Source organism: Lissotriton vulgaris, chromosome 1_1 (assembly GCF_964263255.1).
Source record: "Lissotriton vulgaris chromosome 1_1, aLisVul1.2, whole genome shotgun sequence".
Classification (NCBI taxonomy): domain Eukaryota; kingdom Metazoa; phylum Chordata; class Amphibia; order Caudata; family Salamandridae; genus Lissotriton; species Lissotriton vulgaris.
In genome coordinates, this window is record NC_141685.1 from 884,095,137 (window position 1) to 884,110,121 (window position 14,985).

Here is a 14,985-nt window from a genome sequence, read left to right on the forward strand (position 1 = left end):
TGAATCTAACTGCTCGGAAATATGCTCTTTGAGCTCAAATTTTTTCTCTTCCAACAGTTTTGGTTTTCTTACAACTGTCTGAGATCCTGCTCAAACAGATGTTAGGTCCGGTTTAGAAGGTGTCCGTAGACATTATGCTTATACATCACTGTTTTGTCTCTGCTCAGACTACCAGCAAGTCTGAGAACCATGTTTTCTTCTAGTCACCTATCATTTTCAGGTCCTACTAGAGAAATGATTCATACAAATTATCCTGACAATTCAGAGTAAAAAGCAATGATTCTTGAAAGAATGTTGAGAGCAAACACAACTGAAAAGATCTCTCAGGATTAACTTCCACAGTAAAGAATCAAATATGAGGGTGAGGAATGGAGCGATTAAGTCTGCAGCACAAGAGGCAAGGTGGCACTATGAGGCAGTCGGGTGCTGGAGGATCAAGGAGACCTCAGACACATCCATTTTGCAGGAGATGTCTTTTCTGTGGGGCCTGGAGCTTTTCAGGTGTAAGCAGAGACAGCACATTCTGAATCAGATAGTGAGTAGGCACAAACATGCATTGAAGTGTGATTGCTGCAATGTGTTTATCAGCTGCCTTGTCATATTTTAAGTTGGTGGGTATGGTACATGGTTATATGTGTAGTTCATGTGGCTGTAAAATGATCTGCATAAACTAAAACTATGGTATTGGATGTACTGCTTTATTAGGTATGCATAGGGGTCCATCTGTGATAGAAAGTATTGCTTGCATTGCATATAGTTGAGCTATGGTGGTGTTGTCAAATTGTAATCATGGGTACTGAGATTTGCTTAAATGTCGGATTGCTTCATAGTCAGTGGTTAAGGGGCATCCTTAAGCAATGGGCTGGATATTTTTTAAAGAGATAAGTGTCCGACACTTCTTTACTGCTAAATTCATCAAATTTATGCATGAATAAATGACCATGAATTATTTCCTTCCTATATTCTGAAAGCAACTCTGCTTCCTTTCTATATGCCTCATCTGGATACAAACTACTCTAAATCTCATGCCTGTTTGCTAACCATTCACTTTGGGCTCCCAGATAGCTTGCTACTTGCTGTAAATTACTGTGCCTCATCAAGAATAGTGAGCACTATATAAATCAGAATAAGCCTGTAGTATGCTTATTTTGGAGTTGACCTAATAGCCAGAAAAAGGCACATTTCAGTTCAATATCCAGAAACGTCAAAAGCCCAAATGGTTTGGGTACTAGAGCACTTAGTTTCCATTTCCACAATAGTGTTCCTGCTACACCTTTCATTTTAATTTCTTAAGTAAGCGTTTAAAGTGATGAAGCCCTGATCTTAAGGCACAGAGTGCATTCGCAGTTGAAAGATAGAGGCGAAAACAAGATTTTTTTATTTAAGAAAAGGCAATCTTCAACCGTCAAACTGTGGAGAAAGAAGTGTAAAGCATAGGAACCGTAGGTGAATTCCAGGCAGAATAAATAAAATTAGTAGTTTGTTGCATACATAAACTTTAAAGATATGTCAAGTCATCTGACGATGACAGTATTGGGTGACAAATTGTCAAATTCAGGCATCAATTCCTGGTTTATCTTTAAAAGAAGCCCATGGTCATTAAAGGAACTGCACAAAAAACGTGCAGAACCTAGTCAGTGTTCAGAATCCTTTGACGCAAACAAGGCTTCACACAACTGGTTATAGTGCGACTGTGATTGGAGGATATCAATTGAAAGTCTCAGACACGACGTTCAGGGTTCTGGGGGTCAAGCGGAAGCAAAGTTATGCCTCTGAAGCAACCTGCCCTAGAGTAGACAGCATGAAGGTTTTCTCTAATCAGATCACGGACTATTTGTTAACATTTCTTAAAGTGGATGTACAGGGGACCATAAAAACCCAATGATTTTTTTTTTGTAAAAGATAAACATTTGATTATAAATAGGGAGGGAACGGTCATGGGCTTTTCCTCCTGAAAAAGTAAAGTCGTCTGTATTGGCTAGCCTGCAGTAGTGCATTAAATGCCAGAAGACCCTGTGGACTATGGTAGAACACCCAGAACCATGTCAAACTTACATTACTATGGTTGTAAGCGTTTCAGAATGAGATTCATTCTCTTATGCACCAATATAATTGGCCTCATCATCTAGAAATGATACTTCACTAACCTCACTGTTCTATCTTCACAGAGAAGATGGGAACGTCCAACACCTACCACCTTCGAGGAGGAAGCAGGACTTCAAGGGTAACCAATGTACACATTTGTTGTGTTAAATTTAAATTTGTATAGCATGAGCATTATTAAAACATCAAACAATATGGAAGGTGAAAGAAAAGGGGCAGTATAGAAAAGTGCCTCTTTTTGACATGGTTACCCGCACTTCTTGCTCACTGGTAAGGAGCCTTTTGATTGGAAGTGCACTGCGTTCCTGCTAACTCGGCCCCAGTGCCGGCGCATTTCTCTAAAATGGTACAAATGTTAATAGTACCCCAACTGGCAAGGATTTTAACCCCTTTGTAAGACCCTGGTAAATGGTATCCCGGGTACCCAGGGCATGGGTACTAAATAGGGTCCCATTAGGGCTGCAGCATGTATTAAGTCACCCAAAGGGACTAACACACAGACTGCATGCAGACTGCCATTGCAGGATGCGTGAAATGGTTCAAGCCATTCTGAAAACTAGACATAGCCCACTCCCAGTGTGCAATACCAAAGTACACTACATATACTATAGGTAAGTCACCCCTAAAGCAGGCATGAGCAGAGACCCCCGATATGTCTAGTTCAATTGCTAGTCATTGTAAGTGATCAGGAATCCATTTTAAAGGTATGCACTGAGCACTGGATATTACACGTTACCCAGCTAAATAATGGCTTCACTGAAAATAATCGTGTTTTGGTATTGAATACCATGCCTGAATAAACCCGTACTGATGTCAGTTAGAGGTGCCCCCTGTAACTCTACCAGTCATTTGGTGTGTTGGCTGACTTGTATCTTTCAGCCTGCCACCAGATGGGTTTCCGGCTCCCTGCAAGAGAGAGCCAGTACTCTTAAGAGGTCAGAACAAATTTCTGCTTGGCAAAAAAACCTCTAGCAGGATAGCTAGCGTTTTAGCATATCAAGGTCAGAGGCTTCAAAGTCCCTAACACTTTTGATACGAGACCCCAGCTTCCCCCAGACTTGGAGCACTCCACCCCCTGGGGCCCATTTGGCACCAGAGCAGGTGGGGAATTAAATATTCAGGAAGCGTGTTGTATTAAATGGCTGGTCACACAACTAAGATGGGCTACCTGAAATAAACAGCCAGAGAAGGGTTTCACCATCTTGTTTTTGGTCAAAATAGAGACTTCTGAGTCAGGGTTAACCCACTCCCCACAAGAAGTGTTCATATAGGGGGGTGTAGTCACCCTAGTAGTAGGTAACCCATTGGCTACCACCATACACTCCCCATAATTAATTATTTAGGGGACACCCCCTGAAATCAGACTGACCGATTCGGCAACCTGAGAACAGAAGGACAAAAGAGACACCTTAGGAACCGGGAAACTGCAGAGAAACTGGGACAAACCTTCTTGCTGCTTGACAATTAAAAACTGCAAAGACAAGACTTGTCCTGCTTCTGTGCATGCTCCCAACACTTGGAGGACTGCCCATCACTTCGACAACCAACTATCATCTCCCTTAGGGTGGAGAAGCCATACATCTGCAGGCACAGACAGCATCTGCCCGGTTCACCATGCTGTTGGCCATCAAGCCCACTGAGGGAGCAACACTTGAGAAGGTTTTTGCGGCTCTACGTCAGCTACGTCTCTTTCCAGACGCTAGGCCCTCAAGGAGCCCCCCTGCACCAATACCCTGAGTAGGAGTAGTTTCTGTCCTGTAACTCCAGTTCTGTAGTAGGGGTATCTCTGTTATAGTCATAATCTAGTGAATAGTCCCACCCATGTGCGTGGACCACGGCAATCAAAAATAATCTCTTAAGTTGTCAAGAAATGCAGAACTGCAAGACACTTAAGATAAAATTAAAGACAAATAATGCAGCCTATACACACAGGCTACATTTGTCCAGTACTTCAACTAGAAATTCCACCAAAAAAACCACACACAACACTGCCTGCCCAGTTTCTTCCATACAGAAACTTGCCTCCACCAGTAAAAAGCCTCTGGAATGATAGAGATGAAGGCATGGACAGACAAGCCCCATAGGCTGCCATTATGTGGCTTACAATAGGATACTGTGCCTTTAAGAAACTTTCCAGAACTTTCTCCCAGTATCCCAGAATGCACAGCAGGTCCCTTTTACTTTCAGTTCTTTTTGAAGGCGTAGCACGCCAGACCTGTAGCATTCCTTACATAAACATCCATCTCCACCGGGGAGGAGGGCGGGCGCTTATGACTAACAGATACCCCTACTACAGAACTGGAGTTACAGGACAGAAACTCCTCCTTCTGTAGTAGGGGATCTCTGTGTATAGTCATTATCTAGTGAATAGAATGGCAAGCCCATCCCCACACCAAAGCGGCGGTGGAGAAAGGAAAAAATAACACCACTATTGTGCGAACAAATTTCGCAGCGAAGCCTGCCCAACCTGAGCATCCGCCCTGGCATCAGTGTCCAGGCAGTAATGCTTAGCAAAGGTATGAACCGACTTCCAAGTGGCCGCCTTCCAGATCTCTGCAATCGGAACATTACGGAGTAAAGCTGTCGTGGCAGCTTTTCACCTGGTGGAATGCGCCTTAGGTTTACCTCCTAAGGTCTTATTAGCTTTTTGGTAACACAACTGTATGCAGGACACAATCCACCTGGAGATGGACTGCTTGGAGGTCGCTAGACCCGTCCTGACCGATCCATAATTGACAAATAATTGGTCAGACCTACGAATATCTTTGGTTTTATCCAGATAAAATCTCAACACCCTCCTAACATCCAAGGAATGTAAAGACCTTTCCGCTGGAGATGAAGGAGTCTGAAAAAACGTAGGCAAAGTTATAGTCTAGTTGACATGAAAATCAGAAATAACCTTGGGAAGAAATTTAGGGTGAGTACGCATAACAACCTTAGCAGCATGAAATACAGTATAAGGTTCTTGCCAACACAACGCCTGAATTTCACTCACCCTGCGGGCCGATGTAATGGCCACGAGGAACGCCGCCTTCGAGGACAGGTGCTGCAACGAAGCCTTATGAATAGGTTCAAAAGGCTCCTTCATCAATCTGGACAGCACCACATTCAATTCCCATGAAGGCGAAGGAAGCCTGACAGGAGGGAACACTTTCTTCAAGCCTTCCAAAAAGTCTTAGATCACAGGGATCTGGAAGAAGGAAGTCTGTGAAGGGCATTTCCTGTAGGCAGTCAATGCAGCAAGATGAACCTTAATGGAATGAACATTAAGGCCAGATTGCGCCAAATGTAGAAGGTAAGGAAGGATGACAACTTCCTTGCACGTCGTCGGGTCGTAGTTCTTGGACTGACACCAGATACAAAACCTCTTCCACTTGTAAGCATAGGAAGTCAAGAGTGGAAGGCCTTTTAGACTCCTTCAGTATGTTCATGCAATCTTCGGGCAGATTGAGATGACCATATTGCACTATCTCAGGAGTCATGCCGCCAAACTCAAAGACGAGAGGTTGGGGTGCAACATCTGCCCCCCGAACTTCGTGAGAAGGTCCAGCCTGCACGGCAACCGAATGTGAGGAAGGAGTGACCGGTGAAGCAGGTCCGTGAACTACCACTGTCTGGGCCATTCCGGGGCGATGAGTATCATCCGAGCCTGGGACCGGGCCAGCTTGATGAGTACCGCCGGAATCAGGGGAATGGGTGGAAAAGCGTACAGAAAGCTGTTCGACCAGTTGATCCATAACGCATTCCCCAGCGTCCCCTGCTGGTAGTACCTGGAGGCAAAGTCTCGTCATTTGCTGTTTTCGGCGGTGGCGAACAGATCTACGTCTGGGGTTCCCCACCTTGCGAAGACTTCTCCTAGTACTTCGTCGTTTATGACCCATTCGTGATTTTCCTGAATCAGTCTGCTCAGCGCGTCTGCCTGAACATTCTGCACACCTGGTAGATGGGTAGCCGTCATCGTCAGTCATCAGGCCAGAAGCCAGTGCCAGATCGCCTGCGCCTCCTGCGACAGAGTGCGTGATCTCGAGCCCCCCTGCTTGTTGAGGTAATACATCGAGGTGGTATTGTCCGTCTGACCAAGCAGAGAGTTGGTCTGGAAGGACGGAAGAAAGGCCTTCAGTGCCAAGTGAACAGCTCTGAGTTCCAGGAAATAGATGTGATACGTGGCCTCCATCGGGGACCACGGTCCTTGAATCTGGAGGGTCCCAGAGTGTGCTCCCCACCCCTGGAGAGAAGCATCCGTTACAACCGTCTGCGTGGGAATATCCTTGTGGAAGGGAACCCCTCTGAGGAGATTCTCCGCCGAACACCACCATTTCAGAGACTGAAGAGCATGCAGGGACAGCCGCATCTTGTCGTCCCACGATCCTTTCCTCTGATCCCACTGGTCCTCCAAGCACTCCTGCAGCGGTCTCATGTGCAGCCGCGCGTGAGGCGTCAGGAAGATACAAGAGGCCATCGATCCCAGTAGAGAAGACACCATCCTCACTGTTGTAGATGGATTGGTCATAAGAGCCTGAGCCTTCCGAAGGAGTGATAACCGTCGCTCCTCGGAAGGAGACACGCTTGCTGACAGCGTATTGATGGAGGCTCCCAAATACTGTATGCATTGGACCGGAGTCGGGACAGACTTGGACATGTTGATGTGCAACCCCAGCTTGTTCAAGAGAACGCATGTCTTCTGGAAGTGTGCTCGCGCTTCCGAGAAGGAGGATGCCTTGATCAACCAATCGTCCAGGTACGGGTAGACAAACATTGTTCTTCCTCAGGTGTGCCGCTACCACCGCCATGCACTTTGAGAATGTTCTCGGTGCCGACTTTAGTCCGAATGGGAGTACTGTGTATTGATAATGATTGGCGCCGACTTGGAACCGCAGGAACATCCTGTGTTTGTGTGCAATGGGCACATGGAAGTACGCATCCTGTAAGTCTATAGCACACAGCCAGTCTCCTTGTTGCAACTGAGGATAAATCTGATGCAACGACAGCATGCAAAACTTTTCCCTGCGAAGCCATCTGTTTGCCTGTCGCAAGTCCAGAATGGGCCTGAACTCGTTCCTGTCCTTCTTGCGAACCAGGAAGAACCGGGAGTACAGACCTCTTCCTCTCTGAGACAGAGGTATGTCTTCAATCGCTCTTTTCCTTAGCAGGAGATCTGCCTCCGCCTGGAGCTCCTGCATTTGGTACTGCGAACTGACCGGAGGGATTGATGGAGGCGGGCTGGTGAACCGAAGACTGTATCCATTGCAAACAATATTCAGCACCCACTTGTCCTGAGTAATTTTTCTCCACTCTGCCAGAAAAAATTGAATGCTTCCCCCTACCGGAGTGGGTAACAGATCCGGGGGTAGTAGGTTCCTGGGGCCTAGAGCCGGCCTGGCCCTTGGCCGCTGGAGCGGACTGCTGGCCTCCTCTGCCCTTCTGGCGCTTCTGGAAGGGCTTACGGAACTGTTGTTGTTGTTGCGACTGTCCCGAAGCTTGGCCACGTCCTCTGCCCTGTCCACCGAACCTCCGTTGGAATGAGCGGTACGATTTCTTCGTTTCTTTAGGCTTCTCCAGACCCACAGCCGTGAGTGTCTCAGCCTCCGCCTTCATGCAGGCCATTTTGTCATCCGCATGTTTCCCAAAGAGGGTTTCGCCAGAGAATGGAAGGTTGGCCACCCTCTGTTACGCGTCTGGTTTTAGCGACGTAAGGCGGAGCCAGGCGTGTCGTCTCTGGTTAATTCCATGGCAAAAGCCATGTGCCGCTAATAGGGATGAATCTGCCGCAGCACTGATAATTTGATTAGCTACCAGCATCCCCTCATTCAGCACTTCCTGGAAATCCTCCCTCTTTTCGCGAGGTAAGTGTTCTGCAAACTGCTGAAGAGACTCCCAGAGGGAGCGGTCGTAGCGACCCAACAGAGCTGTGGCACTTGCAGTCTTCATAGAGGTCGCTGATGTTCCACACATCTTCCTTCCCGCTGAATCTATCCGCTTAGATTCTTTGTCCGGGGGGACTGTGGACGACGGGGTGGTGGCATGCTGTTTGCGGGCCGTCCTCACAATCACCGAATCCGGAGGAGGATCCACCGGTAGAAAAGCCGGATCCGAATCGGGAGCCCAGTACTTTTTCTGCAATCTCGATGGTGCCGCCTTAGTCACCGCAGGGGTGAGGAAAAGGTCCTTGGCCGGTTCCTCCAGGCCCGGTACCAAAGGTAGAAGTGGACGAGACAGGTGTTTCTGGTGCAGTGTCTCGAAGATGACTGACGTCTTAGGCGTGGGCACTGTCAAGGATATGCCCAACTTGGCAGCGCTTCGCACAAGGACATCATGGAACGCCACCAAGTCATCAACCGGAGACACCCTTGTATCCGGTGATCCTGACAACGTCGGGGAGAAGTCCCTGGTTCCTGAGGACCTCGTGCGTGAGCGAGACCTGTGCCTCCTATGGTGATGTCTCGACCGCGTGGACGACTTGTTACGCGATCGATCCCTCCTCCGGGAACGAGAGCGTGATCTCCCGGTCCGTGGGCGCTCCGCAGGTTTCTTTGGGGGTGTCTTCCATGGCTTACCCGGGGGACGGGGTTTTGGAGTCCCCTTAGGCTGAGTAGGAAGAGGCGGTAGCGACGCCGATCTCGGTGGAGGGACCGGGGGTATCACCGACCGAGGGGCGGGCCCATGCGGTGAAAGCAGTGGAGGTGGCTGTCATGATGGTAGAGGAGGGTTGACGGGAGGATTCTCTTTCGTATAGGAGGAGGCGGAGACGGAGACTTTGGCTGGGGTGGTGTATATACCACTGAGTACACCGTGCCCGGTGACCTCTTCGGAGGGGACTGCGAATCAGCCTCTCCAGTACGTGATCGCCGCCTCCGGCGTCCTCCATCAGACCCAGCATGACTTCTGGTGCCAGAATCTCTTTTGCGCGGCTTCGGGGAGTGCGAACGACTCCTCGACGCTGACCTCTTTCTCCTCGACTCCGAACAACGGTGTTCCGTGTCGGATGTCGTTTCTGCGACTCAGGTGTCGAACGTCTCCTCCGCGACGTCGAACTATCCTTCCTCGACGTCGAACACCGCATCCGCGACGTCTACCGATCTCTTCTCGACGACGAGCGTCGACTCTTCCTCGACGCCATCCTCTTCCTCGAGGCCTTCGACGCCGAAGATCCCCTCGACGGCGATCATCTTCTCGACGGCGATCGTCTTCTCGACGGCGATCGTCTTCGACGGCGATCGTCTTCTCGACGGCGATCGTCTTCTCGACGGCGACCTTCTTGACGGCGAACGGCGGGGTCGCTCGACGACGAGCGCCGACGCCTGTCTGTTCTCCCTCGACGTCGATGGCTCGACGCGGACGTCGACGATCACGATGAAGACACCGTCGACGGTGGGTTCGACGGCGGCCGAACCAGGCCCCTCGACGTCGACCTCTCACGCCTTCTCGACCCGGAGCCCCGGGGAGAAGGGGAACACACATCACCGTCGTCGAGGCAATCGACGCCGGCGGAGACTGGGACCGCTTGCTGGTCTTCCTGCCTCTGGGGAGCCCCCCAGAGGCCTCAGCAGAGGCAGAGGGAACCTTCCCAGCCTGCCCAGACCCACCTGCAGCCTGCAGTCGTCTCTCTTCAAGGCCTTGAAGCCTAATCTTCAGTCTTTCCCTCAGGGTCCTTGCTGAAGGTGCTGGCAGATGTCGCAGTCTTCAGGGACATGTGCCTCAGGGAGACAGATAATGCAGACTTCATGTGGATCACTCTTGGCCTTCTTCCTCCCACAGACTGGGCATTTGTCGAAAAGAGCAGGCAATTTAGAGCCCTAAAAGCCTGAACAAACACACAGGAGAGAAGAAAAGCACCAAGGAATACAAATCTCAAACACTTTTTAGCAAAAAGTGAACAAAATCCAATAAACCCTTGAAAAAGGGGAGAGCTCAATGCCAGGGTCCTGTTAGCAGGAGCCGGAAAAAAGAACTGAAAGTAAAAGGGACCTGCTGTGCATTCTGGGATACTGAGAGAAAGTTCTTGAAAGTTTCTTAAAGGCACAGTATCCTATTGTAAGCCACATAATGGCAGCCTATGGGGCTTGTCTATCCATGCCTTTATCTCTATCATTCCAGAGGCTTTTTACTGGTGGAGGCAAGTTTCTCTATGGAAGAAACTGGGCAGGCAGTGTTGTGTATGTGTTTTTTTTGGTGGAATTTCTAGTTGAAGTACTGGACAGTGTAGCCTGTGTGTATAGGCTGCATTATTTGTCTTTAATTTTCTCTTAAGTGTCTTGCAGTTCTGTATTTCTTGACAACTTAAGAGATTATTTCTGATGGCCGGGGTCCACGCACATGGGCGGGACTATTCACTAGATTATGACTATACACAGAGATCCCCTACTACAGAACTGGAGCACTTGCACCAGCCAAAGCTTGTTCTTTGTCCTGCCAGGACACCACCATCTTGGAAGCCTTCCTGGACGACAAGGGGCTTCAGGACCGACGAGATCCACGACCAGAGTGGCCCTGCTGTCTTGTTTTTATCCCCTCTATAAATGCATCTACAACCATGAGAACCTCAAATGCAAGTGGCCGGCAGCCAGCCAGGCAACCACCTCTGAACCAGAGCCCCACAGGCTGGGTTCACAAATTCTGCCAGTACTCTTGGCTTAGGGTTCCAATCACCTGAGCCCCCCACTCCTGTGGGTTCAGCCAGACGTGTACTCCGGTCCCTCCTTGCAACCTTTGTTTTCAGGTGTCCATTGACTTTACCGGTGCAGCGCTCGAGGCTACCATCCCGACCAGCACCTCTGCACCCAGACACACCAGGGCAGGTAAAGTGAAACTGTTGGCAGTGCTTTGGGCCATGACCCCCTAGCCCCTTAAGTCCCAAAGGGCACCTCTGAACTCTGACCGCAAGTACCGTTTTGCTACATGCGTTTTTCCTTCCATAGATTAACATTGCAGAGTTTGAGGCGCATTCCTCAAAACCCTTATTTTCTTCAAAAATAGCAATCTCTAAATGTACTAATCTTATTCTAAAGATCTTGGTGCCTAAATTGAAATAAAAATCGGCTTTTTTTATCAATTGGACTCGGATTTCTTCTTCAGTGTGTGAACCATTCACTGACTGTGTGTGTAACAACAAATGCTTTACACTCCACTCTGATAAGCCTAAAGTGCTTGACCACATTACCACAAATAGAGCACTTGGTATCATTAAAGTAAGCCGTGTGAAGCGCATGAGGGTCGCCTGGATTTTTGGCATGGTGTGCCCCTACATTGGCATCACTACATAAAAAGCCGGCTTCCTACGTGCATAACTTTGATTCCGTCAAAAAATATAACAAAATGGACACCTCTAAAGTCAGCTTATGGCAATTGAGCAAAGGGGCATATATCATTTGCCTGTCTATCCCATCATGGGGAAATGATAGTCTCATTTTTTTTAAAAATCTGAAGCAAGTTTTTTAAGTCACTATACAGTAGACCAACACAGATTTAAAATGAGATGGCAAAGTGCCTCTACATACCCCAAACATTTGCCGCAGGTCAGGATCTCTGAAGCGGAAAGGGATATTGGACACGTGCAGTCGCTTGGGAGTGGACTTGCTGTCACTGCTCTCATTGCTCTGGGTCTGTGGGGGCTGTCCATCTGTCTGTGCGCCTCCATCTGTATGCTGTAAAGGGAGAAACAAGGTTGAGATCTATATGGTGCAAACAGGAACTCAACAGGACTCTAATGAAGGAGGTTAAAGACAATCACAGAAAGCAAAGTACCAAGAGATGCTGTAGATATCCACCTGCATTCTAGGGGATTCGGAGCACAAACTGGGTTAATTGTGAGTCATTTATTAGAGCTGAGAGTTTGCTCATTACCTACATGGAGGGACAATAAAGGAGCATGTCAGAGCAAGACTCCCAAACAGAACAACTTTACTGAATTAGACAGGAGCAGGGAGGCATGCCCCCCCTTCATAACTCCTCCCCCAGGCAGCGGACACCAAGGAATAGCTTTTCTTGTCAGGGCCATAGGTTGAGTGGAAATCAAATTCCTCTTTCAGCCTCGCCCCCTTATACAGTAAATGGGGGAGAGAAGAACTGTAGTAAGGAAGCAGTGGATTGTGCAGTATCTGCCTCAAGACGGTCGGACGCCCACTGCCATGCCTCCAGATAACATCTGCCTTACCCAGATACAGTCACATCCCATCCCAGAATGAGGCATTTCACTAATCATGCTCTAGAGATTTTCACACACTGGTCCAGTTGTCACAACATCTCCTGCTTCAGAGATTCACAAACCTCGCCTACCCCTGAAACACTGACAAGCTGCATCAGGCACACAACCCATGTTAGATTATGTAAAAGAGACTGCCTTCTGGGAGGCTATGCTTGTTAACTCTGCTATCGGACACATGAATCTTGTAGGGAGAGCTCACCTCTTACCCAGCCAGTGATCAGGAATAACTGCCCGAATGTGCTGTGGTCAACAGATGTAGGTTTTCAAGTGACCACCTACCATGCACACAAGGAGCACATTAAAACAAACTTATAAGTGTTTAGCAATGCAGAATTTTGTGCAGCCCCAGATAGTTCATGGTGCCAAGCCGTAGTGTGTGTAAAGCAAGCAGAGTCTATCTCGGAGGGGTGGTGGGGGTTTTTGTAAATGGGTAAGCAGAGATCTCAGAAGGGTGGGGGGGTGAAAGGGTAGTGAGATATGGCACAGAGCGCGCAGCAAACAAGATGCAATGATGAAAATAACAGAGGTGGTCGAGTGGGGAGACAGCACGCAATGTGACCTGAACAGCATTTGAGCTTATAAAGGACTCCGGCGAGATGGTGAATATGAAAGTGGGCAAGTCGCTAAAGAGCGCACTGCTTCCAGAGTAAAACAATTAAACCAGCGGCGCAAATGCAGACCTAAACATGAATGCACAGTGTCCGTGAAGCAGTGAGGCACACAAAAAAGTGCGCAAAACTAACCCTATGTAAAAAAATGGGTAAGAACAAGTGTAACAGGGACAGTCTCCTGAAAGGGTTTGAAACACAAAAAGGCGGGACTAATTAAGCATGCTGACCAACCAAAGGAATGCATTTATGACGGGCACAAACAGGAATTAATGGAAAAGATGAGGTGCTTCAAGCAACAGTCTAGGTTACAGCAAGCAGTGCATGCCCTGCCAAAAATGAGCTCACAGTACACCCAATCTCACCTCCCTTATGGAACCAGAAGACAGTGTCACTCGTATGACAACCGTACAAGCCATAAGAAACATATTTTGATATATTAGTCTCATCTTCAGAGATCCGATTGAGCAGTAGGGTGATCTGGAGGCTTCTTAAGATGGTTATGGCAAGATTAGTGCTGTACATATCTTGCCATTGCCCCAAAAGCACCAGTGTGGTCACATTTCAGAGCAAGGGTGACATTTGGCTAAGTAACGCAAGCCTTGCTGGCCAGCTGAGTGAGCAACATAAATTAAGAAATTGATTGAAGCTTCAACTGAATTTTTGCTCGAGCATAGGACCTTCAAAGCAGACTTTCCAGTTAATGTGAAAATCTGAAGGAACTACAAGTAACAAAACAAGAAGTCTTTTACTGTTATGAAAAAGTAGATCGGGCTTGTTTGAGGACAGCTTGTATAAAACTCGACCTTATTGCAAACATAACAGGCTGGTCACCAATTTATTTGACACTGGAAGAGATGGTTTGAAATGGCTTACGAGTTAGAATAGGTAAATCGATGTTTCATTCCTAAATAGGACAAGGTGGCTTTGCCTTTGGACAAGGTACTTACCTTCGGCAACACTGTATCTGGTAGAGACATGAACTAGTCGCAGATTTCTTACTTTGGAATCTCCCAGGCGTCACTGGATCCGGAAGATTTTTCTTCAAGCAATACCCTTGCATTCCGGTAGGTGGCGTCTGTTGGCTCTGTGTGAGGACATCTGCATGGTCTCTGGCAGTGTTATGTGAGTGTAACCTATATAGGTACCACCTTGGTGTGCTGTCAGTTACGTTTCCCCGACTAGCCACACCAGGAGCACAGAGCCATGAAGCGCACAGCCAGTGGTGTGTTTTTGAACAACTAGGGTCCTTAAAGACAACAGCCCTGATCATAATAACCAGTCCGCAGAGCAGAGAGGATGGGTCGGTAAGGAATCTGCAGCTAGATCAGGTGTCTGCCAGATAAGGCTTTACCAAAGTAACTTGTCCATCCGATACATCTAGTCGCAGATGCCTTACCTTTAAATAGATATCCAAGCAATATCATCCCCCGGAGGGACTGCGGACAGCTTTAGACCAGGAAGTCCTGCAGGACAGTGCGGCTAAAAAGGTCATCCCTGCGGACTTAACTGTCCAGGCAGTAGTGCTTGGTGAACGTGTGCAGAGACACCCACGTTACTGCCTGACAAATGTCAAGCACTGGGACTCCACGTTGCAAAGCTGTGATAGCAGGCCAGAAAGACCGCGTATCTGCCACGAACCATCTTCCAGCGCTGGAAGACAGTTCGTGGCAGATACGCTCTGGAGGACTACATCGTGACCGCGATTATTAGATTGCGATCCAGTCTTTCTGGCCTGATGAGGCCTGTCCTTCTTAAGTAATGTGACTGATGTGTTACATCACAGTCTGCTTTCCTCTTGGAATATGGTCGTGGGGCATAGTGAAATATACCTTAAAGAATCTCCCGGTCACCTAAATTGGACAGGCGTGCCTTCGCCCTATATTATTGAGACTGATATTTATATAGTGTCGACTTGAACTTTATTACTAACCCCACATCTGGCCACACGGAACTTCATACCAAGGGAATTCTTCCCTACGTCCTTATATCTTGATGAATGACCGACATTTGTGTTGTACATCCTGTATTTCTCTTTGACACACATGGAGACATAAGGATTGGTTTATAGAC

At 48.1% G+C, this 14,985-nt stretch overlaps 1 protein-coding gene across 19 annotated transcripts in view; it reads right to left on the reverse strand.

Moving 5' to 3' along the window:
• Positions 1-14,985, reverse strand: part of RBFOX2 (RNA binding fox-1 homolog 2) — a 617,871-nt gene that overhangs the window by 196,632 nt on the left and 406,254 nt on the right. For all 19 annotated transcript variants that reach the window (XM_086958635.1, XM_086958667.1, XM_086958628.1 and 16 more), the window contains one exon: positions 11,598-11,744. In XM_086958635.1, the coding sequence (XP_086814761.1) occupies positions 11,598-11,744 (147 nt within the window). The remainder of the gene's footprint in view (positions 1-11,597; positions 11,745-14,985) is intronic.